At 47.3% G+C, this 25,892-nt stretch overlaps 1 protein-coding gene across 3 annotated transcripts in view; it reads left to right on the top strand.

Annotated features, from left to right (window-relative positions):
• PRDM15 (PR/SET domain 15) overlaps positions 1 to 25,892 on the top strand; it is a 502,608-nt gene that overhangs the window by 102,193 nt on the left and 374,523 nt on the right. For all 3 annotated transcript variants that reach the window (XM_086935443.1, XM_086935442.1, XM_086935441.1), the window contains one exon: positions 15,858 to 15,984. In XM_086935443.1, coding sequence (XP_086791569.1) covers positions 15,858 to 15,984 — 127 coding nt within the window. The remainder of the gene's footprint in view (positions 1 to 15,857; positions 15,985 to 25,892) is intronic.

Raw genomic sequence — 25,892 nt, 5'->3', positions numbered from 1 at the left:
CTTAGGGCGAACAAAGCACACACAAGGAGATGATGGACGGAGCGCTAACACTTTTCAGACACTCACCCTTGTGTGTGCCTGTTACCAAACTGAGTTTGCGCCTGCAGTGACATGCCAGACTGGCAGTAAGTGAGGCTGCTACCTTTGGATTGTCCCTCTTTTGTATATCTTCCCAGTCTGAAAGGTGCAGGGGGCTACCACTGCAGTCCCACAGTCGTTGGTAGTTTGTGGGATGCAGATTGTTGTGTTGTTTCAAACTGAAACCTACCAAATGTCTTTCACTTTGGAGACAAGTTTGAAGTTAATCCCAAACACTGAGAGCATCTTTGGCCCGCCTGGCCTCTGTTATCTGAGTTATCACTAGTTAGTTGTCGTAGTAAGCTATAATTTAGTAACTGTTGAAGGGAATTTCGCTAGAGGTGGGCGGCACCAACACATATAGCCCCAACAATGGAAAACAGTTTCTTACATCAACCGATAGGCAGGTGATGGGGTTAACATTAACATTCTATATTGTAAGCAGCCTTAACTATCCCATGAAAAAACATAATTTTCATGAACTGCCACTCCTAAAGACTGAAGTGTGGCTCTTTCAGGAAACCCATCTCCTCCAAGCTGATTGGGCTTGACTAGGTTCTAAACTGGGCAGGAGTAGCTTTTCTACTGCAAACATTTCACCTACAGATGGAGGAACCCATGATGGTGGGAGACAATCTGAATATGCTCATGAATTGGGAATAGGCTAGGTTCCACAATAAGTTTGGGAAAGCAATATGAATCTCTGTGGCTGATAAATTCCAGCTCGAAGACATGGGCTTGGTAGATAGTTAGAGATACAGGCACCCCTTTGGAGTAGAATATTCACACTACTTGGCTTCCCATAAAAGTCATACCAGGATAGGCAATATCCCCTTTGATATACCATTATCCCAAATGGTCCGCAACATAATCCAGGAACCTATAACCCTGTTCGGACAAAGTACTCCTGTCTTACTGTATGGAAATAACCTATAGCCCCACATACAGAGAGTAGCTCATGGCGTCTTAATGAGGTCTGTTAAAAGATACATAGTCATTAATATCACTAAATCTGCAACAATAACAATGAAGTGAGTGCATGCACGCTCTGATATGCTCTGTAGGCATATCATGAGAACAGTGGCGGTTCCTCCGCTAAGGCGGAGGAGCGTCGCCCCACTGAGCAGGTCTAAAAAGGAAAATGATAACTCATCGTTAGGGACGAGGCTGCTCTGCTTACATGGCAGGGGAGGAGTGGTTTGCCCCTCTAAGTGCTCAGGCCGCCATGAGCACTTTACATATCCTCCATGCAGGCTGCATTACAACCTGCATGGAGGACATACCCAGCCTCCCATTCTCTGGCTGAGTGCCCAATCACAATGCTGCATTGCATTTTTGCAATTGGCTATCGGGAGGCTAGGTGCCAGGTGCTTCCTTCCTGCTGCTTTCTGCCCTGGAAGCGGTCAGAAAGGACCAAGAGGAAGTGGTGGGTGGCAGACAGGTGAATTAGCTAGCTGTGAGCGCACTGCGGCTGGCGGCTGGCTTGGCAGTACAAAGCCTTTATTTTTAAAACTGTACCATTGTTTTTACTCTCTTGTGTTGCCTCACCTGGTCTCCGCTCCCCTAGCCCGGTTCCGACACGGCTGGGTGCCGCTTGACTCGGAGGGCTGACGGGTTTGTCGGCACGATCTTGGGAGCCTCACTCCATGTCAGCGCTCTAGTTTTTGCGCTCGTGACCTACTTTAGCCCCCCATAGGCATGTGCGCAGCGGACGCTTTAGAACCCGGTGGCAGTGGGTTTGAGCTAGCTGTGAGCGCGCTGCGGCTGGCGGCTGGCTTGGCAGTACAAAGCCTTTATTTTTAAAACTGTACCATTGTTTTTACTCTCTTGTGTTGCCTCACCTGGTCTCCGCTCCCCTAGCCCTGTTCCGACACGGCTGGGTGCCGCTTGACTCGGAGGGCTGACGGGGTTGTCGGCTCCATCTTGGGAGCCTCACTACAGGTCAGCGCTCTAGTTTTCGCGCTAGTGACCTACTTAAACCCCCCCTCATGCGCGCAAGGCAAGCCCGTCTGCGCCCGTCCGAGGCCAGCCGGGGCTAGGGGCCCATCATCATGCCCGTTTTTTGACTTACTCCTCCGAGCAACTGTGCTCTTTACAGGGCTCCTGGCCACTAAGTGCCACTACCCTTGTGCATATTGACAATCTTGGCTTGCACCAACCTAATCCCATCACTTTTCCCCCTCAAGTTGAGCAACCACCGGTCTCCCCTCTTATTTCCATAATGTCAGGTTCCTCACCACCCCTTTACTCTGCCCCCGCAATCCCAGTCTTTCTCCTCAATACTAGGTCAGCAGTTAAACACCAGCTCAAACTTTTTAATTTTTTAGACACGCATAGACCTGACCTTCTGTTTTTAACAGAAACTTGGTTCTGCTCTGACTCCTTGCCGGATGTCCTGGCTGCTCTCCCTCCCTCCTATTATGCTCTTCGGGCCGATCGGCCTGCAGGGAAGGTTGGAGGCGGGTCGCCATGATAGTCTGCTCTGATTTCCATTTTCAACTTTTTCATTTCCCCCCATTATGGCGGTTGATTTCTTGGTCGTCCGTTCTGTTTCCTTTCTGGTCCCCCTCACTTGCGTACAAATTTACCGTCCCCCGCAGCCTGTGCCGCACTTCATTCCTGCAGTTCAGGAATTACTGGCGACCTTAGTCGTGAACAACTCCTCCGTCCTGGTACTTGGAGATTTAAATTTTTGACCCACTGACCCCCATGAGGACACTATGTCCAAAAAATTTACAGAGTTGTTTCTTAATCTCAACTTCGTTTCACACATTAACCCCCCTACCCACACTCAGGGCCATATGTTAGATCCGGTTTGGTCTATTAATGTTCCTATTTCTTCCCCGCTAGTCACACCTTGTTCCTGGTGTGATCATTGTTTTATTTCTTTCCTTTTTGATCAAAGTCTTACCAGGAAACCACCTCTTCCGAGTAATACCTGGGCACGTAATTGGAACCGTACCGATCTACCAACACTCTGCTCCTCTTTCTCAGCCTCAGCCCCCAATCTCGCAGGCCTACTTGGCTCTTCCCAAGCTGACAATATTAACAAATGGCTTTCTGCTGAATGCGACCGGGTGGCTCCCCTTAAGCGAGTTAGAACTAGACGCGCCCATGATGCCAACAGATGGTTTAATGCTGAGCTTAAGAGCAAAAGCTTGCATTGCGGCAGGCAGAGCGCGCATGGAGGCTCAGGTATTGCCCTATCCTTAAACTACAGTTCTCTACCCTCCTTCAAGAATATAAAAAAGCAATCCTGCAGGCAAAAACTGATTACTTTTCCTCCAAGATCTTACTGGCCGAGAATCAACCCAAGGAAATCTTTTCCATAGTTCAGGAATTAGCATCTTCTGATCGGGCAGCCCCCAAACCAGTTCCTTCCCAGTCCCTTTGCGATTCTCTCCATAATTACTTTATTGAGAAAATCGCTCTCATTAAGTCCAATATTCCCTCTCCCTCTTTCCAATGTCCCCAACCTCCGCCTAACCCTGTTTTTTTTAGATCAATTTCCTCTGCTTAGCAGGGAGACTTTGCTTAACCTGCTTGTTAAGGTCTAATCAGGACCACCTTCTGATATTTGCCCGCCATAAATTTTGAGAGTGATCTTCTCTGCCTGTCCTTTACCTCCCTTAATTTTCCTGAATGATTCTCTTAGTCAGGGTATTGTCCCTGGCGTGCATAAATCCGCCACTGTAATTCCCATTCTTAAGAAGCCAGGTGCGGACCCTTCCTCTCTTCCCAACTACCGCCCCATTTCTCTCCTCCCTTTCCTAGGAAAGATCCTTGAATGTCACGTCACCAAAGCCCTCAGCTCCTTCATTGAGGAAAGCCGCTTCTTAGCCCCCTGTCAGGCTGGCTTTCGACCATGTCACTCTACGGAGTCAGTCGTCCTCTCCGTCTTGGACAAGCTCGGGGGGAGGGGGGTGAGGGGGGGGGGGTTGCGGACGCGAACACACCCCAGGCTTTGATTCTCCTCGATTTGTCCGCTGCCTTCGACACGGTTGACCATTCCATCCTCCTCGACCGTGTCGGGGGCGCCGGCGTCAGAGGACCTGCCCTGGCCTGGCTCACTTCCTTTCTGAAGAATCGCACCCAGGCCGTCCAGCTGGCAGACTTTTCTGCGTCTCCGCGCAATGTTAATTGCGGGGTGCCTCAAGGCGCTTCTCTTTCCCCTCTTCTTTTTAACCTCTATATTTTCCCTCTTATATTTGCGTTGCAGCAGATGGAGGTCACGGTGTTTAACTATGTCGATGACCTTCAGCTGATTTTTTAACTTTCCTCTTCCCCCTGGTTCCATTCACAATTTTCAGTAGATCATGATTTTCATCAGGGACTGGATGAACTGCAACCACCTGAGGTTAAACCCCGATAAGACTGAATTAGTACTTGCAGGTGGCAGCTCCAGTCCCTGGACACCTCTGTTTTGGTCTTCCACTCTTGGCCCCTCCCCCTTACCGTCCCCTTCTGTTAAAACACTAGGGATCAAAATTAACAGCAACCTCACTCTGCATTCCCAGGTTAGCACTGTTGTTTCGTCCTGCTTTTTAACTCTCCGTACAATCCGCAAAATTTCCCGTTTTCTTTTCCTTTTCAGCCCTTAAACTTATTCATTTGGCCATGGTCCTGTCTCGACTTGACTATGGCAATGTCCTGTATTCCAGCATCCCTGGGCATGATCTCCGTCGTCTTCAACTCATCCAAAATCATGTAGCCCGACCTCTTTACAAACTTCCCAAATCTCATCATGTTTCCCCTCTCCTTAAAACGCTACATTGGCTCCCCATTCAGGAGCGTGCTCTCTTCAAGATGGGATGTCTGACTTTTCAGGCTTTAGTGGGTACTGCACCCGATTTTATAAAATCTCAAATCAAAGCTTACACCCCCATCCGAGACTTACACTCGTCTACTCCGCTTCTGCTTTTTGTTCCTTTTTAAAAAAAGTAAAGATCAGGTGGCCTGAAGTTTTCCATCTTGGCTCCACTCTTCTGGAACTCCCTCCCTTTGCTCATCAGGTCTTCCCCCAATTACCATGATTTCCGCAAAGCCTTGAAGACCTTCCTTTTCTCACGAGCTTTCTCACCCTAGTTATCTTCGTTCCACATTTCCGGGTCCATGTCCTTAGCACCATGAAACCGACTGGTGACCGAGCGATCTATAAGTCTTTTTAACTTCAACTTCAAGTGGTGGGCGGCAGACAGGTGAATTAGTATTAAAATCTTCAATTAATTTCCCCACCCCCCACTAAACTGCGCCTCCCACCGCCTTCAGATACCAGCTGCCACTGTGCGAGAAACCTTATTTGCCTAAGCAAATCATTTGGAAAAAAACTAGAAATCTCCACCTGCTTCAGCTGAGGCTTGAGCTGAAGGAGGCACATAAGTGCACTCAATAGCAGAAGACTTGGAGGAGAGTGATTAAGGTGAAGGGATACATTAAACTACTTGAAATCAAGTGAGCTTTTTCCTAGCAAAGCTCCACAACCAGTTTTACTCTCTGGGCAACAAGCTCATCAAATTGCTTGTAATCCTACTTCGACCTAAGCAGGTTAAAAGTCACATGGTAGAGGTCAGGGATGGAGAGGAAGTGATTACTACTGACACCAATAAAGTGATCGCTACGATTGATGCCAATAAGGCAAATCTTTTTCAGATTTTTTTACAGCCCCCTATATGAAAAAGACTTAGCCGTTGGCCCAAGGCCACCTGAGCCCAAAGAATACTAACCTCCCCAAGATACCTGCAGCTTCTAAAGACAAACTGGTTAGGCCTATTGCGATAGAAGATATACTCTCTCCAAAGCCCTGTGCCCAGATGGCTAAACTACCTTATTGTATGAGATATTTACCACTCAGGTGCTACTGTTATTGATGCAAGTCTACATGGAGGTTCATTACAGAGAAACCCCCTGGATGTTGACATAGATGTCATAGATTTTCTAAACCAGGAACACCACTGAATAGTTCTGCTTCTTCTAGGTTGATTTCTCTGGTCAACCTATATGCTAAAATCTTTTTCCAGTGTAGTGGTGACAAGGTTGCAAATGCTACTTAGAACAATGATACATCCAGAACTGTCATAATTTATAGTTGGCAGTCAAACCAGCAGCATCACTAAGAAAACCTTACACCTCATAGACCTGAGCAGCAGGGCCTATAGAAACGAAGTCCTAATCTCCCAGAAAAAGTGTTTGACAGGGTAGATTGCTACTTAATGTACGACACCCTGAGAGGGTTTTGCACTGGGGACTTTATGCAGGTAGGGATAATGGTAGGATGGTGGCTCCACACACGAAGATCAGGGTTAATGGCAAGCTTTCCAAGTGACTCCACATTAAAAGAGGCATCGGATAGGGCGCTCCTCTCTCATCACTCCTCTTTGCTCCAACACTAGAAACAATAATGCAAAGTATCTGTTCCAACCAATAACCAAAGGGCTTAAACTGACAGGTGATGTATTTCAAGCTCACCATATTTGACGATCATATCCTAGCTCACTGCCATCAATGATGTCAGATTTGATGGAATACCAAAAAGCATCAGAGTTCAAAATAAATTGAAACAAATCTGAGGCCCTCAATAGTTGACGGTTAATTACTTAAGCCTGGATCTGAGGAAGTCACTCACAATAACTTAAGAAGCATATTGCACTATGGAATATGCAGAAGATCCTGCCTGGGTGGAGTGGCAAAATGCTGTCTGGGCTGGTCCTTATCACGACTGTCAAGATGGCAATGTGACCTAACATTCTGTACCTCTTTCAGAAAATTCCTTTACATATCAAAAAGAATTCATAGAGTATCTGCAAGGAAATTGTATGGCTTTTATCTGGCCAAATTAAAGAATCAGTTGTCGCCAGTGCTCCTCCCAACCTAACAAGGGTATTTCGGGTATATGCAGCTCATCTCCGATACTTTGTGGATTGGACCAGGAAAGAAACTGATAAACAATGGTATATCCTTGACCATGTGCTAAGTGGAGGTCATCTCTAGGAGATTCTCTGGCTATGGAAATCTCAAAGAAGGTCCAACTTGTCATTGCCCTTATCACAAGTGTAGCCCTGACATCCTAACATAGCATAGGCTTGCGTGGGGGGCCTACTTCTTTCCACAAAAGTTTTACCCCACTATGTGGACACACATACAACTACCCTATCTGAGAGATTGGGAATTTTCTGCAATGGTGTGGAGTGGATTGCCGCACCCTGAGAGAGATGTTTGAGGCAAGAGCGATGACCTCTTCCATCAACTGAGAAGAATGTGGCTTACAGGATTGGGGATCACTTTTTTACTAGCAAGTCCACCTCTGGGTGCTACAGCCAAATAAAAGGGATGCCGCTTTAAGAGATGTAACCCCCTTTGAAACAGTTATTGTCACCTGTGGAGGTACTGTTCAAACTGTTCTAGCTTTTCAATGGACGACCAAGGATTTGGTTCCCATTTCAAGATGAGTAAGAGAGGTAGCTTGTACTTTAATTAGAAATAGCTTAGTCGCGAATCATGTGGGTGGCAAGTTAATTCTGTTTAATATTCGGATACGGTTAGTTCTATTCTCTGCTAAATTGGCTTTATTGAGCCTGCTGAAGAGATACTGAAGGGATTGTCTTCCTGACACACAGTGAATGGTCCTTCCTCAAATTGAAAACCTTTTGGCAATATGTAGTACAGGCTATTGAAGATGACAAAGACCTGAAGTGATATTTCAGGGGGTGCCCACAGAAACAATTTATTCTCTACATTATAGGAAAGGGAAACCCATTTCACTCTTACTGTTGCCAGCCAAACAAACTTCCTGTCACACTGGGAAACCCCCATCATAACCTCAGAGAACATGTGGTTGGGTAGGTTGTGGTGAATCATGGACATGGAAAAATGATCTAAAACTGTCCAAGACAAGGAAAGAATTCTAAAAACAAAGGGGCCAGCTCGTAAGGTATCTAGCATCCTATTTCAGAGGATTACAATGTCCCAAGAGCTTGAAAGCCTTACACATTTTAGAAGAATCTGAACTAAACTATTATTATAGTCCTAGATGGTGACTTCAGGTGTCACTGACCCTATAATCCAGTTGAATGATGATGCACAACTGCTTTAAGTTACCAGGGTAGTGTATTGTATGTATTTGTTTGTCTGGAAAGTGTAGTCTCTGTGTGTCTGGGAAAGGGAGGTGGGAGAGGGGAGGTGAGGGAATTGAAGTTCATTGAACACTGTTGACCATGGTCTGTTTTATTTATTAATTTATTTATTTATTTATTATTTCTTTATTTGCATTGAAACATTAACATCTTGGTAATGCAGTAAACAGAGGACACCATCCTGTTCTGTTGATATTACAATTACAGCAATTTTCAGCAGGCTCACAATTCCAAGCAATACGGCACAATAGGCATTCAGAATTACATTTCCTATTACAACATTCTGAGCGCTTCCTCTAAACTTGAGAAGCCAACACATTATACCACAAACTGCTTACCGTCCTCAGGGCTTATAGAGTCTGACATAGCACCCCACTCTCATCGTGTTTGCAATGTGGCCATTATTCCACCCCAGACCCGCTCTCAAATCACAATGTGTTGGGGTAGGGGGACCTCCATATCTTGACCCTCTGCTTCTGCAGTAATGGTGCCCCCATCCTTAGTAGCATTACTTGCACTATACAGCGCCCATTGCGCCTATTGCGGGGAGGAAGGAGGTCGCTATAGTACTCAGTTTGTGTGCAGCAGTATAGCATGTCTTTCACCCACTGAGTAGCTGTAGGGAGCGGTCCTTTCGACCAACAAATCACAACTCACGTTTGGCCATTAGTAGCCCAATGTCAACTAATCTTTGCAGCCCTGTAGGCAAAGGTTTAGAGTACCCCAGAAGAGAAAGCGCCGGCTCCGGCTCCAGCGTCTGTCCTGTCATCGCGGCCAGTTCAGAGAAACCGTTTCCCAAAACTTAGCTATCCCCGGACAGTACCATGTTATGTGCACGAAGTCAGCTATCCGCTCTCCACAGTGTTCGCATCTCGAGTCGTCTCTCAGGCCATACCTGCAAAGCTGTTACGGTTATAGTAAACTCTATGGAGAAATTTGAACTGGATCAGTCTGTGTCTACCATTCAGGGTCGCTCGTTTTGTACTGGAGCAGCAATATGTCCACATGGCATCATCAATTTCCCTATTAAGATCTCTTTGCCAAGCTTGCTTTGGTGAAGTGGTTCTCCCTATAAGACATAATAAGTTTATAGATTTTAGACACCAATCCCCTAGGTGTATCGACAAATGAAAGGGCTGCCAGTTCTGGTGGTTCCGCCAGGTCACTCCCCAAGAGTTGGTGCAATGCTTGCCTAGTTCTATGAAATTGGAATTTAGTAAGAAGCGTAGCTGTGGAGTATTCCAGTTCTAGGTCTTCCCAAATTTTTGCTGTGACTCCCTCAAACAAGTTACCTATCGTACTGCTCTTAATAGAATGAATCGAACGAATGACGCCACTACCCCTACATGGGGGTAGCAACTAGCAAGTGGCACCACTCTATTGGGGCTAGAGGTCAATACAGGATAGCCCCTGCTTGTGACTTTAAGAGGTGGTGCCATGCATGAATTGTATTATCATTGATAGAGTCAAGTATCCCAGTCCTACAATCATGTGACGAAAAGAGTAACATGGGCAGCGGTCGGGGAGAATCTACAGCTCTTTCAATGCGCAAGTGAGGAGTGTCTGACGGGCCGTGCATCCATTGATGAGCATGCGCACTTTTCATTGCTCTATAATAAAGTTCTAAGTCTGGTGCCCCTAATTCACTCCCCTCCACCCCTCATGTGATAAGGCAATGTAAGAATTTGCCATTCAACCCTTGGTTGTTTTCCCGGCCATGTCAATTTACCCATTTTTGTCGTTGGCTTCTTAAAAAATATATTAGGGAGCACCATTGGAATATTCGTAAATAAAAACCGAAAGCGTGGGAGTACCACCATTTTCATTATAGAGATTCTACTCATGCGAGACAATGGCAAACTAATCCAGCTGTCCACCTCCTCCTCCACTTTACTAACTAGCACTCCATAATTTTCCCTGAAGACAACATCAGAGTCCGAGTGTACCTGAATACCAAGATATCGCACATCGTCAATCGTCCACTGTAGTGGGTAGTCTGGTTCCAACTGGACCGTGGACGGCGTCAGAGGGAATATGATGGACTGTGACCAATTAACACGCATCCAGACACTACCGAAGCGCACAACTTCCTGCAATACTGATGAGCGATGTCGTTCAGGATCACGGACATACAGGAGTGTATCATCCGCGTACGTCGAAACTATAAGTTGATCCCCTGGAACTCGGATACCTTTATATCTATGGTGTTCGCAGAGGGCACAGGCTAGATGTTCAGCCACCAATTCATGGAGGATTATAGAAAGCGGGCAGCCTTGATGCGTACCCCTGGTGATATGTATCCGGTCCGTCACTAGATCACCCACTTTAATTCTGGCCGTAGGAGTAAATACAACACCCCGAGCAGCTGTATAAAGACGTCCCCCAGACCCATCCTCAGCAGAACCTGTCTCATAAAGGGCCATTCCACCGAGTCGAAAGCTTTCTTCATGTCAACAAACACAGCGACTGCAAGGACGTCCGGATTGGTATTCTGGAGTGCTCCAAACATTGTGCGTAAATTATAAGTAAGATTCCGACCCGGTACAAACCCTGCCTGTACTGCAGCAACTAACGTCGGAACCAAAGGTACCAGTCTGTTTGCTAGTATCTTAGCAAATATTTTGATGTCAACATTAAGCATAGAAAGAGGTCTGTTTGACGAACATTCCTCACAAGGCTTCCCCTGCTTTAGAATAGCTACAATAATCACTTCCCTCATCGAGGACGGCATAGTGCCTGACTCACACATGTCTTCGAATAGAGTGGTTAAGTGTGGTAATAACAAGTCTAGGTACGTCTTATAGAATGACACCGTCAATCCATCCACCCCCGGGGCACTGCCTGACTTCATTTTAGCAAGAGCCAAGATAATCTCTTTCCTTTCTAACTGGTGCATCAGGAATTTGCGATGTGTATTAGTCAGCCAGGGCAGTTTAATATGTGTTAACTAGTCCAGAATTTCTCCTTCCAAGCCCGAACTGCGTGTAGTGTATAGAGTCGTGTAGAACTGACAAAATCTCTCCGCTATATCCGTGTCAGCAGTAAGTGTCTTGCCTTCTTCTGACTTAATTTCAGCCACAACAGTATACCCTCTCTGTTTCTTGAATAGCTGGGCCAAGACCTTACCAGGCCTCTCACCCTCCCCGTATATACGAGCAGTGGTGTATTTACCTAGATTTTTAATTTCAGTATCCGCAGTCTCTTGAAATTCCTCCATTCGAATCTTAAATTCACTCAATATCTCTTCCTCGGCGCCCGCCAGGAGCCTCGCCTCCAGACTGGCCAATGTCGCTTCCAGATCAAAAAGCCAATTGCGCAGTGCTCGGTGACCCCACGAGTATACACCTGGAATGCTTCCCACTCTACCTGAAAGCTCTCCACTGAGCCCACGTTTTTATCAAAGTATGTTTCAATCGCTTCTGCTTATTCCTCTTTGAATACCGCATCTAGTAATGAGTACGGAGGTAACCTCCAAGTGTAAGGGGGAATGGATTTCTGAGGGAGATCCAACACAAGCAAGACCGGAGAGTGATTGAAAGTATTCGGAGAAGTACCTCGCGAGGCTGTATAGCTGCCCAGAGGCTAACCAGTAGTCTATGCGTGTATGTAAGTTATGGTATGCTGAATAGTGTGTGTATCCCCCTTAATCTGGGAATCTCTGTTGCCAGACATCTAGTAGGTCCATTCCTACCATAATGTGCTTAAGCGTTCGGGCTGCAGTTGTGACGTGCCTGGCTGGACCACCCAATCGGTCCCTGTCCGGATTCAAAACTAAGGTAAAGTCCCCTCCCCAAAGTTGCTGCTCCGCCCTAAAGCTCGAACCTTTTCGGATAGGGAGGAATAAGTCAGGGTTATCATAGTTGGGTCCATACACATTGATGATAAACATGTCAATCCCTTTACCCCAGCACTTGGAAATCACATATCGTCCATCTGTGACCAAAGGTTCCAGAGTGATGGAAACCTTGGGGCGGACCCAAGTAAGTACCCCTCTAGCATGTGTGGTGAAGCCCTCAGCGTGCTTCTGACTGTGCACACCCCGTCGCTGTAGCATGGGGCTATTCAGGGGGAGCTGCGTCTCTTGCAATAAAGCAATATCTATTTTATGTCTTGTTAGTAGGCTAGGACCTTGCGGAGTTTCCTGTGGTCATTAAAACCCCTCACATTCCAAGTGAGAGCCAGCGGTTTACCCTGTTGGGCAGACGTGTGAGGAAGACTACCAGCTGTGCCAGAGTTCTGTGTTGCTAACCCATTCCTGTCAGCAGTGGAAGCCTAACGTGTGTGCTGTTGCTATAACTAGGGAGTAGTGTCCATAATCCAAATCTATCCAAACATAACCTCGTCCCGTCCCTCCCCCCCACCCACGCCAGACTGACCCCAACAGTGCCTAGACGATAACCCAGAAAAAGGACCTTCTGAACTATCCTGAAAAAACAATGCTTTTGAAAACAGTACAACAAGAGATTTAGAGGTCCAATCCCTCCCCCCCCTCTGTAGAACTCGAGACCACAATGTGCTTTACATTCGTGGGCAGAGGTAGCACGCACTCCTTATATAAACTGACAAGACCAAACCGGCCTATGCCCCACACACCATCTGCATAGTATGGAACATCTGAAGAAAATATACGACTTTCAATCCCTATCCCGCCCACCAACAGACAGTGCTTAAATACCTCAACTTAACCCCTGACTGAGACCTCCAACTTTATAAGCAAAAACATTTAGTAAATATAAACAAGTATAACCAATCACTGCAGTTCACCAGCCCTCCTCACTCCACTTAAACCCCCAACGATAGGCCCACTTTTGGTGTCTTTATCTGTATGAGGGGGTGACTCAAGACTCAATCCTGTTCGTCCATTCTGCCGCCTTCCGCTCCCTCCCAATTGTCTCTCTCTGGGCTGCGCCGCTTGTCTTTAGATCATTCCTTTATGGCCTTCTGTAGCACTTTCGGATCCGTGAAGATTTGTGACTGGCCTTGGTGGTTGATCCGGAGACTAGAAGGGTACAGCTTGGCATAGTCTATGTTGCTCTCCCTAAGCTGATCTTCAGGGGAGCGAGCTATCGACGAGCTTCCTGCACTCTTAATATGAAATCCGGAAACAGAGCTATAGTAGAGCCCTCATACTGCAGCGGTTGCTTGTCTCTGGCAGCTTTAAGCGCCGAATCTCTGTAATGGTAATTAAGCAGCTTTGCAATAATCGGTCTCGAGGAAGGACCAGGTGCCGGGCGGGGGCCCAGAGAGCGATGTGCCCTTTCGACTACAAACACAGATGAGAAAGTCTCCCTGCCGAGGAGAGTCACAAGGAGTTTCTCTATGAATTGTTCCATGTTACCAGTGGGTGTCGATTCCGGAAGACCCATGATTCTAAGATTGCTGCCCCGTGACCTAGCCTCCAAGTCTTCCACCTTATCTTGCAGGATCTGCATCAGCTTCTTCAGTTGTTTGCGGCCGGCGTCTAGAGAAGTCTGTGCTTCCTCCACTTCTGTGACCCGGCATTCCGCCATGGCAAGCCGTTGCGCATGTTTGTCTAATCTCACAGACATTCTGTCCATGCGGTAAGAAAGTGAGTCCATCTTGGAGCCCAGGGAAGAAAGACTATTCTGAAGGCCCTTTTCCATCGCAGCAAGCATCATGCGGATGTCAGTATCTGTCATCGTCCTGACCCTTAGACGTTTTTGGTCGAACTGGAGTTTCTGCTGTGTTCCGTCTACTTTGCCCATCGTTGAAGCAGGTGCAAGTTTCTCTGCACCAACACAACGGGCCCACTAGTATGTAACGGGAGGGCGATGTGATTGTTACCAGCACACTCATCCGGTTGTTCCCAATGTAGCCACCACGGACCTGCGGATAGTAGGTTCCGCCACAGCACGGGATTGGTTGGTACAAAAAAGTATACATGAGCTCACAGTTAGGGGTGTGTCCAAAACTCCCCTGCACGGGGACCCCAGATGTTGGTACACGTCACCAGTGACTATGTCCAAGCTCAGACGCACAAGTTGTTGCTCAGACCCTCACACGTGCTGTCCAGCAGTGAAAATCCAGCGCCGCGCAGCATCAGGCACCCCTACACAACTTTTCAGGCTGGGCAGTAATCTCCAACATACAGTAGGCCACTTGGGGCCGTCAGCTTTCCAACCGGAACAGGCCGCCACAACACGACTGTCCAATCCACCAGGCTAGCAGGTCACCAACACTCCTAAATTGTACTCACTACAATTGAAGACGACCAGCCCGGTCACTGTCTCCCTATCCGAGGATACAGTGGAGCACAAGCCTGCTGACGGTCTATCTCCCTCCTCAACCGGCTTCTTACAGTCCGGGTGAGTCAGATCTCGGGTAGACAAAATGGCCGGTTGCGCCCCGGTATCTGCACAGGAGCAATACCGAAATCAGAGGGCAAGCGGGCTCCAGAAGGGCTTCCTATAGCGCACAAGAGCAGCAGCACCGGATAATCACCGCAGGGCAGCGACCACACTAACCGCCTCGGCGCTGAGAACGGCCGTTGTCGTCCTCCGTTTAACTCCACCTCAGCTACACCATAGCGCGGCTCACTCCTGGCGTCTAATCCTCCAGGCTCTTGTTGCGGGTGGATGTGTGTGATTCCCTGCACACGAGGGGTGCTCCGCTCTGGGTTCACGTGCCACCCAAGTCAGTCTGGCGCCGACGCTCCGGCTAAGGTCGTCACTTAGTCTGGGAGCCGCCTCAGCCAAGTACGGGAGCCCCGGGATCCAGGCCTACCCCAGCACACACCAGTGGGGGCCTCTTGCTTCGTCGTCCGGCCAGGAATTTGGATCGGATTCGTCCCGCTAGCACCTAGAACTCCTCCGACGGCGGTACCAGCCTCAGTGAAGCCGGTAGCACTCTCAGAATTAGGGTAATTGTCGGATATTTAAATGATCGTGCAGACCTTTGCCCTCAGGCAGCCATCTTCTCCGCGAGCAAGCTCTGCCCCGACCATGGTCTGGTTACCTGAAAATGATGATAAAAATGCATTTAAGCTTAAATATGAATGGCGCATTTATGTTCCAATGAAATCCACCTACCAAGCCCATTTAAGAATCAAAGCTAGTGGCATATCACTATATTCTTGTTTCCACCAAGTATACTGTAAGGTGGCACGTTACAGAGCCCATTATTTACTTAAAGGAATCACCCAAAATGTATGTTTTCAATTCCTTTGATAGTCTAAGGGTATGCACCTAAAAAATATCTCCTGCATCAGGTCTAATCCTTCCCTTATTCCTAGGGATCATCCAAGCATGTGAATTTATGGATGTGACTCTAAATTCCTGGCTCTGATGTTGAATTGTAGGATCAGATGGTACTGGCCCTTGGCTGCTTGAAAGCACCACTACATTTTAAAGCCATAACCCCTTACTTTTCCCCATCAGTATCTCAATGCCAAGCCTTGCCAATTTGCCAGACTGTGGCTAAGAGTACTGCATTAAATAATACCAGAAATTTTTTATGCTCCTCTCACCAAGTCTACAGGCTGAACTATTGCCATTTTCACCTTTCAGGGTTGGTCTCTATGCTTGACAAATTTCAAGATGCACACATGAAATAATGGATAAACATCTGTCTAAGTTCACCGCCCAGATGTTCCATTTTAATCCTTTTATTTGACATTTTGTGTTTTTGTAGAGGACGAAGTGGCTGAAATTGTCACTGAAGTGCCACCAGATGATCCCCAGCGCCCCGTTGAAAATGATGAACAGATTATAGAACTGGTTTTAGGAAAGATGCCACACAGCATAAACTCAGGAACAAGGTAAATGCAAAGGAAGCCATTTATTTTTTATTACAAACTTTGCACTCTTCTTCTTGTACTTCGTTTCTTGCTCTGCTTTTTATTTCTAACAGTTTTTACTTTCACAGTTTCTCTCCCTAGCATTTTTCAGATGAGTTTGAACCCTTAGGCCCTGATTTAGAGTTAGGAGGTTGGGCACTCCATCAAAAACACAGCGAATATCTGATCAGTGTCGGACTGGGAACCAAAAGCAGCCTGGCAAATTTTGTCAGACCAGGTCTCATACTGAACGCAGCGAGCGAGCGTGACCACTGCAAAGCGGGTTTGGGGGATTCTCAACCGCCCCTCCCAATTCATTTTTTTTTTAAATTGGAAATACGGTGTATTTTACACACCTTTTTAGGTCACTCCTACTAGACGGCGCATGCTGTCAAGATTACGTTCCACAGGATCCGTCGTTGATAATGGGGGTCCACCTCCTAACGTTACCAACTCCCTGATCTTAGAACACAGGGAATTGGAACCATTAAGCGAGGGAAGTCAGGAACTGGGAGGGGACTGCTGGGACAAAGGCTCTGAAATGATATAGGATCAGACAACACAGTTAAACACAACATAGCAACATCATAGCTACTCTCTTCAATTCTCGCTAAGAATGTAACACCAGACGAACACTCTACACACCTGAACCACAGAGTCTATTTATACCCAGCAGAGTAAACAGTGAAAACAAAAGGAAGGCGTCTTAGCTCTCTCCACCTGCATAGAGCCACAGAATATCAGCAGCTACTAAAAAGCACAGCAAAGGCAAAGTACACCAAAGGTTTCTCAACACCTGGAATATTGTAACACCATATCCAGCTTGCTGTAAAAGGAAATGTGCCTGAGGTTGAATCCCAACCAAAACAACGAACTGTAGATAGTGGCAGTCACCACCATGAATCCCAATACAGGGGAACAAAGTAAATCCACGGAATCACGGCAGCAAGTGGTAGGCCAACACACCTTGCTCCGCTACAAACAAATAAATGATTAATCATTTAACGGTAGCGTGTGGCCAGCCGACACACGGCGCTCCGCTTTTAGCTGAAAGGAAATGGAGAACACGGTGACATGTGGCAGCCACCACGATGTTCCGCGATCTAGCGAAATCAGGGAGGAACGATGCAGACACGCGTGGCCAGCCGACTCAACGCGTTGTGGAACAATTTGAGCGCAGCCGCGCTGATGCTCTCGGAGCCCCGAGAGCAGGAGAAGAAGCAAGAACAACGGTAACGTGTGGTCGGCCTGACACACTATGTTCTGTTGACTCACGAGGGGGCCGTAGGACGATCACTCACCCACTGCCACCAAGAGGAGATCAGAACGCCTTTGAACAGAAACGCAGGAGCCGCTTACGATGCCACAAGACCCGAACCTGCAGATCTCAACAGGACCCGGAACAAACAGAATCACGCGCATGAGCCGATGCGCTTGCAGACGCTATGTAGCTTCCTGGTACAAAGGCTCATGGGAGTTGTAGTTCAGCATGGGAGTAGTTCATAGGCTAGGTAGGCGCGTAGGGAGCGCGCACCCTGACAGTAGGTCCTCCTCCCTAGCGCCTCCTAGGGCCTGGCTTAGCTGGGAATCGTGCATGAAAGCGACGCACCGCTGCTGGTGCGTGAACGTTCTGCTGTGGCTCCCACGTATCATCCTCGGCCGAATACAATTTCCAATCGACCAGGTACCACAGGGCGCCCCGTTTCCATTTAGAATCACGTATGCATCTCGCCTCGTATTCATCCCCACCATCAACCAGCACCGGGGGGGCCGCCTTCCTAACACAGGACAAGGCAGGCTTCAGAAGACTGCTGTGGAATACAGGGTGTATTCGCATACTGGCAGGTAGTTTCAACTTGAACGCCACAGGGTTCACTTTTTTAATGATGACATACGGACCGATGAAGCGAGGATGGAACACACTATGTAGTTTGAACCGTATGTTCCTGGTACAGAGCCAGACTCGGTCCCCCACCTGATAATCAGGTCCTTCCCTTCGATGAACATCGGCCCACCGTTTGTAAGCCACCTTGGCCAAATGCTTGATGAGCTGTTTCTGAACTGAGTGTAGCTTCCTCACTCTGTTGTACACGGAGGGCTGAGCAGACACGCTCTCAGGAATCTTGACAGGAAGAATGTTAGCGTCTACACCATACGTGGCATAAAAAGGGGACATACCTGCAGAGCAATGCCAGGCGTTGTTATAAGCCAATTCAGCCATCCATAACAATGATAACCCTGAGTCCTGTGCTACACTGGCATAACAACGGAGGTATTTCTTTAGCGTCTGGTTAAGCTTCTCCGTTTGACCATCCGTCTGAGGATGGAAGCTGGTGGACAAAGACGACTTGATCTGTAACGCAGTGCACCAGTATTTCTAGAATCTGGCTATGAATTGTGGGCCCCTGTCCGAGACAATGACCTCAGGTATTCCATGTAAACGGATCAGTTGTGTGAGTAGTAGTTGAGCCGTCTGACCAGCCGTCAGTAGGTTGATGCAAGGTATAAAGTGGCCCAGTTTGGTCATACTGTCCACCACTACCAGAATTGCAGATTTGCCCTGATCAGAAGGTAAACCAGTTACAAAATCCAAACTTATTGTTTGCCAGGGTCTTCTTGGCGTAGGCATGGGTATCAGTTTTCCTCTCATCATCCCACTGTCTGTCTTCGAACTAGCACAAACAGCACAACGAGCAACCCACATGGTAACATCTTTTCTCAAAGTCGACCATCAGAAATGTCTCTGGACCAGATGTATCGTTTTGAGCACGCCCTGATGACCTGCCAGAGGAACCACATGACACCACCGAAAAGCCTCTTGCTGCAAGGCGATGGAAGGTAAGAAAAGCTGAGTATTAACGAAAGGCAATCCCTTCTTCATGGATCGATTGCTGTCTTTTGCCGCCCAGGAATCCCAAAGAGAAGGGGTTTTTGCCTTCCGTACTTTACTCAAGAACGTGAGCACACACACCACCTTAGCAGGTTCTATTATGGATTCCATAACCGGAACAACAGCGGTATCACCATCGTCTTGTCTAGACAGTGCGTCAGCTTTTCTGTTCTCACTGCCTGGTCTGAAGGTGATGATAAAGTTGAATTCGGCAAAGAACAGCATCCATCTCATCTGACGTTCGAGACAAATGCCTGGCCGTCTGCATGTACTGAAGATTCCGGTGATCGGAATACACCGTCACCGGATGCTCCGCACCCCACAGGTAATGTCTCCATTCCTGGAATGCCCTCTTTACAGCCAAGAGTTCTTTTTCAGAAATCATATAGTTCTTTTCGGCTGTATTCAACGTTCTGGAAAGATATGCCACTGGATGTAAGTGTCCGGTCTCAGAGTCTCTTTGTGACAGGATAGCCCCAAGTGCCTCATCGGAGGCATCCGCTTCTACGATGAAAGGCAACTCGGTCTTTGGATGAGCCAACACAGGGGCTGAAGTGAAAGCCTGTTTCAGACACGTAAAAGCCAATTCTGCCTCCAACGACCAACAGAAAGTCACTCCTTTCCGGAGCAAATGTGTCAGAGGAACTGCCATCTGGGAGAACCCTACAATAAAACGCCTGTAATAGTTAGCGAAGCCCAAGAAACTTTGTACCTCTTTTACGGACTTAGGTGTAGGCCAGTCCTGGACTGCTAAGACTTTGCGATCAGACATGCGTAGACCCTTGGGGTGTAACATGACTCCCAGGAATTCAACGGAGTCCACCCCAAACTCGCACTTGCTTACTTTACAAAACAGTTTATGTTCTCTCAGTTTCTGGAGTACCATGCTGACTTGTGCTGTATGTATGTCTACCTCCTCAGAATAAATCAAAATGTCATCTATATAGACAACCACACAGACATCCATATATTCTCTCAACACGTCATTCAGAAAAAACTGAAACGCGGCAGGGGCATTGCAAAGCCCAAATGGCATGACCAGATATTCATACAAGCCATAATATAATGGGTCTTAAATGCGGTCTTCCATTCATGCCCTGCTCTGACGCGGACTAGGTGGTAAGCCCCTCGGAGGTCAAGCCTGGTGTATATCTTGGCGTTACGGACCTGATCTAGTAATACCGTAATGAGTGGCAAGGGATACCAGTTGCAAACTGTAACCTTATTGAGCCTGCGATAATCCACGCAAGCCCGTAGATCACCGTTTGTCTTCGATATAAAAAACAAAGAAGAAGCAGAAGGCGAGCGGGAAGGCCGGATAAACCCTATCTTCACATAGTGCTCTAAGTTTTCTTTCAGGTACTTTGTTTCAGGGACAGATAAAGCATATACCCTACACGTAGGGATCACTGCACCTTCCACCTTTTACCAGATCTATCCGGCAGTCGTATTCTCTGTGTGGGGGTAATTGTTCTGCCATTACTTCACTGAATACGTCCTGAAACTCCTGATAGCACAGAGGCAGGACCACCACCTTTTCTGCCGCAGTGGCTAAACAATGGGAATATGTCAACGCTACAACATGAGGAGTGAGCTCAGACACGATGTGAACCCTACAACTGGGATCTACAAACTTCAGAGTCTTTTCCCTCCAATTCACCAAGGGATTGTGGTGGCTAAGCCACGGCATACCTAGGATGACTTCATATCGGGGTGCCTCTATGATGTTCAGACGTATCTCCTCCCGATGTAACCCTCCCGGGACCGGCAAGGATAACACCAAGTCCTCCGTTCTCTCTGTTATAAGGCCTGATTTTCCAAGGACATGTTGAGCACTATATGTGATTCATGTTCCTGTATTTCAGGGGCTGTGAGAGAAGGGAGTTTCCAGCTCTTCTCCGCCTTTTCCACCGGTGGTGCTTCCTCCGTAGTTATAGAGGATACAGTTGCTTTCTTGTTTCGTGACCAAGTCCCTGAAGCCCTAGGTTTCAAGGGGCATTCCCTAACATAATGACCTTTCTTCCCGCAATACATACACAAACCTAGCACTCTCCTGCTTCCCCTCTCTGCTCTAGTCAAAGGGGCCCTAACAGCTCCTATCTCCATGGGTTCACTACCGGTGTCTGCAGGTTGGCTTACCTTTCGAGGGTAATAGTCGGGGCGATAATTCCCTCTCTCAGCCTTGCGTATTTCGCCCCCTCTGTCAGTGAGTCTCCCATCCAACCGAAGGGAAAGGTTAATCATTTATTTATTTTATTTTATTTTGAAAGTTTTATATAGCGCGAACAAGATCCTTGCAGATATCAGAGCGCTTTACAGACAAAGGGTACAACATGTGAGTAAATAACAATTGGGGTGGGGAAGGTATATGCGGGAGCATAGTCAGACAGATACATCAATAATGATACAAGTACAAATAAGTGGTAGCGTAAACAATCAGGTAGGTCAATAACACGAGTCATACAAAAATGCAAAAAGATCAGTAGAACTGAATGGTACAGCGTCTGTAAATATCATCCCCAGTAATAATTCAATTGTATTTAGCCATGAGGATAGCTTTTACTTCTTTCTTAAAAAGTATGGTAGAGGAGATGAGCCTGGTTTCAGGGGGAATTGAGTTCCAGATCCTGGGTGCCATTCCTGAGAAGGAGCGTTTATAGGTTTTTTCCTTGCGGAATCTTTGGGGCTTTAGCAAAAGATTGTTTGTACCTCTAGTGTTTCTGGAGCCTCCAGAAATCGTCAGCTTCTGAGCGAGGTATCCGGGTGAGCTCAGGTGGACAGCCTTGTGCGTCATGCAGGCGATTTTCAGATGTATTCTGGCTTCAAAAGGCAGCCAGTTCAGGAATTTCAGGTCAGGGGAAATGTGGGAGTGTTTTTTTGATCCAGTGATGAGTTTCGCTGCGGCATTTAGAGAGGCTCTTATGGGTGCCGTAGTAGTTAGGGGGAGACCGCAGAGGGCGATGCTGCCGTAATCTATTCGAGGGATGACTAGTGCTTGTACCGCAGTTTGGAAATCTTTGGCTGGAAGGAAGGGTTTGAGTTTCCTTAAGGTATTGATCTGGTAGTTCGCACCCTTAGTTGCTTTGTTGATGTGTTCCTGCATGTTGAGGTTGGTGTCAAGTGTTATGCCTAAAGATTTTGTTGAGTCCACGATGGTGGGATGAACATTGAGTGCCTTGAGGTGTTTAAGCCAAATTTGAGCGGTAGTGATCTTCGCGGGAGGTGAGATCAAGAGGAACTCTGTTTTAAGAGCATTGAGTTTGAGATGATTAGCGGCCAGCCAGGATTGGGTGCTTCTGATCGTTGAATTCAAGAGCATAATGTCTATGGGTGATTGTAATTTGAGATAAAGTTGGGTGTCATCGGCGTACATGTGGAAGTGAACATTGGATGCTTGTAGCAAGGTGGTGAGGTTCCATAACTAGGTTAAACAAAGTTGGGGATAGGGAGGATCCTTGTGGGACGCCTAGCGATACAGGTATTGGTGAAGACATCAAGGCGTTACTCTTGAATTTCTGCGATCTGTTGTGTAGAAAGGACGTGAACCACTTGAGCACAGTTCCAGATAGACCCATTCTTGTGTTTAATAGTTCGAGTAAATTCTCATGTTTGACGGTGTCGAATGCAGAGGAGAGATCAAGAAGGATGAGGAGGCAGGTATCGTTGTGATCTAGGATTTGAAGGGCGTCGTCAATTAAGTGAGTCATAGCAGTTTCTGTACTGTGATCTGCTCTGAAGCCTGATTGATAAGGGTTGAGTAGATCAAACTGATTAATGTGTTTAGTCAATTGTATTTGTGCGCATTTTTCCAACAGTTTGGCAAGAGTCGGAATATTGGTAATGGGACGGTAATTATTTAGATCAGAGGGGTCGGCTGTAGGTTTCTTTAGTAGAGGTGTGACTTGTCCAACTTTGAGGGAGTCGGGGATGGTCCCTTGTTGAAGTGAACTGTTAATAATTTTAGTCCAGAGTGGGAGGAGCGACGGGGTAAGGTCTTTGACAGCGTTGGCAGGAAGGGGGTCCGTGAGGTGATTGGCTGGTTTCACAGTGCTGAGCAGTCTACCAATTTCTTCTTCCGAGTAGGTGACAAAGGATGACCATGTTGCATTGTTTTTGGGTTCAGTGGGTGCTGTGCAGTGGGGTTTGGAGTAAAGACTTACGTCAATGAGGAGATCGTTCTTTATGTTGTCGGTTTTGTCAGGACAAGTGAGAAGCTGAGGATCTATTTGAGCTATGACATCCTTCAAGCCCTCGCGTAGCCCTTGATAGTATATAGACATTCTTTTCTCTTCAGGCCATGCAGTCACTGCTACTAACCTGTTAAAGGTAGTGAGGTATGTAACCAGGTCTTGTCTCCCTTGTCTCAACTCTAATAGCGCTCTGTCCGCGCTAAAGGTGGTGGCCCTCCTATCAAACACCTTCTCAAACTCTGCACGGAATGCCGTCCAGTTGGATAGAATGGCATCGTCATTCCGCACGAGAGGTACCGCCCAGTTGGCTGCATCGCCACTTAAATAAGAAATCGCGAAAGCTACCCGTGAATGATTAGAAGGAAACGAAGAAGGTTTACAAGAAAATGCATCAACACTTGAGTGAGAAAAACATGTGTCTTAGTGGGATCACCAGAATATCTCTCGGGGTTAGCCAGTGGAAAAGGAGGGGGTATCGTAACCTGAACCGGAGGGGCAGTCGTTGTAGTGTCAAAAGGGTTTCTGGCTAGCTTGTCTACCTTTTCACGCAAAGCAGCTTCTTCCGACTTAGAAGCTATCAGTTCTTGCTGCACTAGGACCAGTGCTTGGAGCACATCATCCATGGTGGCCATGACTCCCAAAACCACCGGATCAGGTGGAACACAATTCGTGGGCGCGTAATTCTGTCAAGATTACGTTCCACAGGATCCAGTCGTTGATAATGGGGGTCCACCTCCTAACGTTACCAACTCCCTGATCTTAGAACACAGGGAATTGGAACCATTAAGCGAGGGAAGTCAGGAACGGGGAGGGGACTGCTGGGACAAAGGCTCTGAAATGATATAGAAACAGACAACACAGTTAAACACAACATAGCAACATCATAGCTACTCTCTTCAATTCTCGCTAAGAATGTAACACCAGACGAACACTCTACACACCTGAACCACAGAGTCTATTTATACCCAGCAGAGTAAACAGTGAAAACAGAAGGAAGGCATCTTAGCTCTCTCCACCTGCATAGAGCCACAGAATGTCAGCAGCTACTAAAAAGCACAGCAAAGGCAAAGTACACCAAAGGTTTCTCAACACCTGGAATATTGTAACACCATATCCAGCTTGCTGTAAAAGGAAATGTGCCTGAGGTTGAATCCCAACCAAAACAACAAACTGTAGATAGTGGCAGTCACCACCATGAATCTCCATACAGGGGAACCAAGTAAATCCATGCAATCTCGGCAGCAAGTGGTAGGCCAACACACCATGCTCCGCTACAAACGAAGAAATAATTAATTATTTAACGGTAGCGCGTGGCCAGCCGACACACGGCGCTCCGCTTTTAGCTGAAAGGAAATGGAGAACACGGTAACATGTGGCAGCCACCACGGTGTTCCGCGATCTAGCGAAATCAGGGAGGAACGATACAGACACGCGTGGCCAGCCGACTCAACGCGTTGTGGAACAATTTGAGCGCAGCCGCGCTGATGCTCTCGGAGCCCCTAGAGCAGGAGAAGCAAAAACAACGGTAACGTGTGGTCGGCCTGACACACTACGTTCCGTTGACTGACGAGGGGGGCCGTAGGTCGATCACTCACCCACTGCCACCAAGAGGAGATCAAGAACGCCTTCGAACAGCAAGGCAGGAGCCACTAACGATGCCACAAGACCCGAACCTGCGGATCTCAACAGGACCCGGAACAAACAGAATTACGCGCATGAGCCAATGCGCTTGCAGACGCTATGTAGCTTCCTGGTACAAAGGCTCATGGGAGTTGTAGTTCAGCATGGGAGTAGTTCATAGGCTAGGTAGGCGCGTAGGGAGCCCGAACCCTGAAACATGCTCTGTCTGTTGTAAGACCTATTGTCTGCTCACAGTAGGCTTAGTGCCCTCCCGTTGCTTACTATTGGTTGGCTTTATTGTCACGCTCATTTGCTTACTTATGTTATTTTGTGTGGGCTGTACTTCCTTTTCGTGTGTTTGTCCCTCCCCGAAGCATGAACGCATTGCTTATGCCCTTCCACTGCTCATTTTTCAGGTGCTAATTTTTTTGTGATTAAGCACTCTACCAAAGTGCAATTGTCTCCGGATGTCTCTCTCATCTACTTCTCCCCCTCTCATGCGCTTGTGTTGCTCTTTCTCTGCCTGTGTGTCTCTCCCCACGCATTGCTTTGTCACACGTGTTTTCCCCCCACCATGCTCCACATTGCTCTCTTGCCCATTTGCTTTCCTCATCCCTGCTCCATGTTACTTTCTGTTCATTTGCTTCCCTCAACCTGTGTTGCTTCCTGCTACTGGTGCCTAGTGTTGCTTCCGTCCTTTCACTGTGTTGCTTGCATCCCACGCCCCATGTTGCTTACCACCCTGCCCTGTGTTGCTTGCACCCACCCACACTGGTTTTCCCCCACCCGCTTAGTAGGCTTTTTTTGTTTCTTTTTCGTTTACCAATCCAATTCAGATGGGTTAAGGAAGAGAAAAGTGCTTGTATCATTTAGCAGGCGTGCTCATGCGTGTTGTTCATGTCTACAAAATGACGCAGCTGGCCGTATCATAGGCTCTTTTTTGGTTGTTTGATGTGCTTGTCTTTCCTTACACTGTTTTGGTCATGGCTTACCACAGTCAAACACCCTGAGTTGTCTGGTGGCATGTTCACTTTTTTTACACAGCCACATGAGTGTTGAGGATGATCTACCAGAGTTTTAAAAAAGCTTTCCATTTGCTTTACTAGGAAACAGATTTATACAAAATAGGCAACTTTTCATACTTTAGGTATAAAACGATTTCCTGTTTTGAATAGACCTTATGTTTGAGC

The sequence above is a fragment of the Lissotriton vulgaris genome, chromosome 8 (genome assembly GCF_964263255.1).
Source record: "Lissotriton vulgaris chromosome 8, aLisVul1.2, whole genome shotgun sequence".
Taxonomy (NCBI): domain Eukaryota; kingdom Metazoa; phylum Chordata; class Amphibia; order Caudata; family Salamandridae; genus Lissotriton; species Lissotriton vulgaris.
Note: the sequence above shows the minus strand (reverse complement) of the source record. Positions and strands in the feature narration are given on the sequence as shown.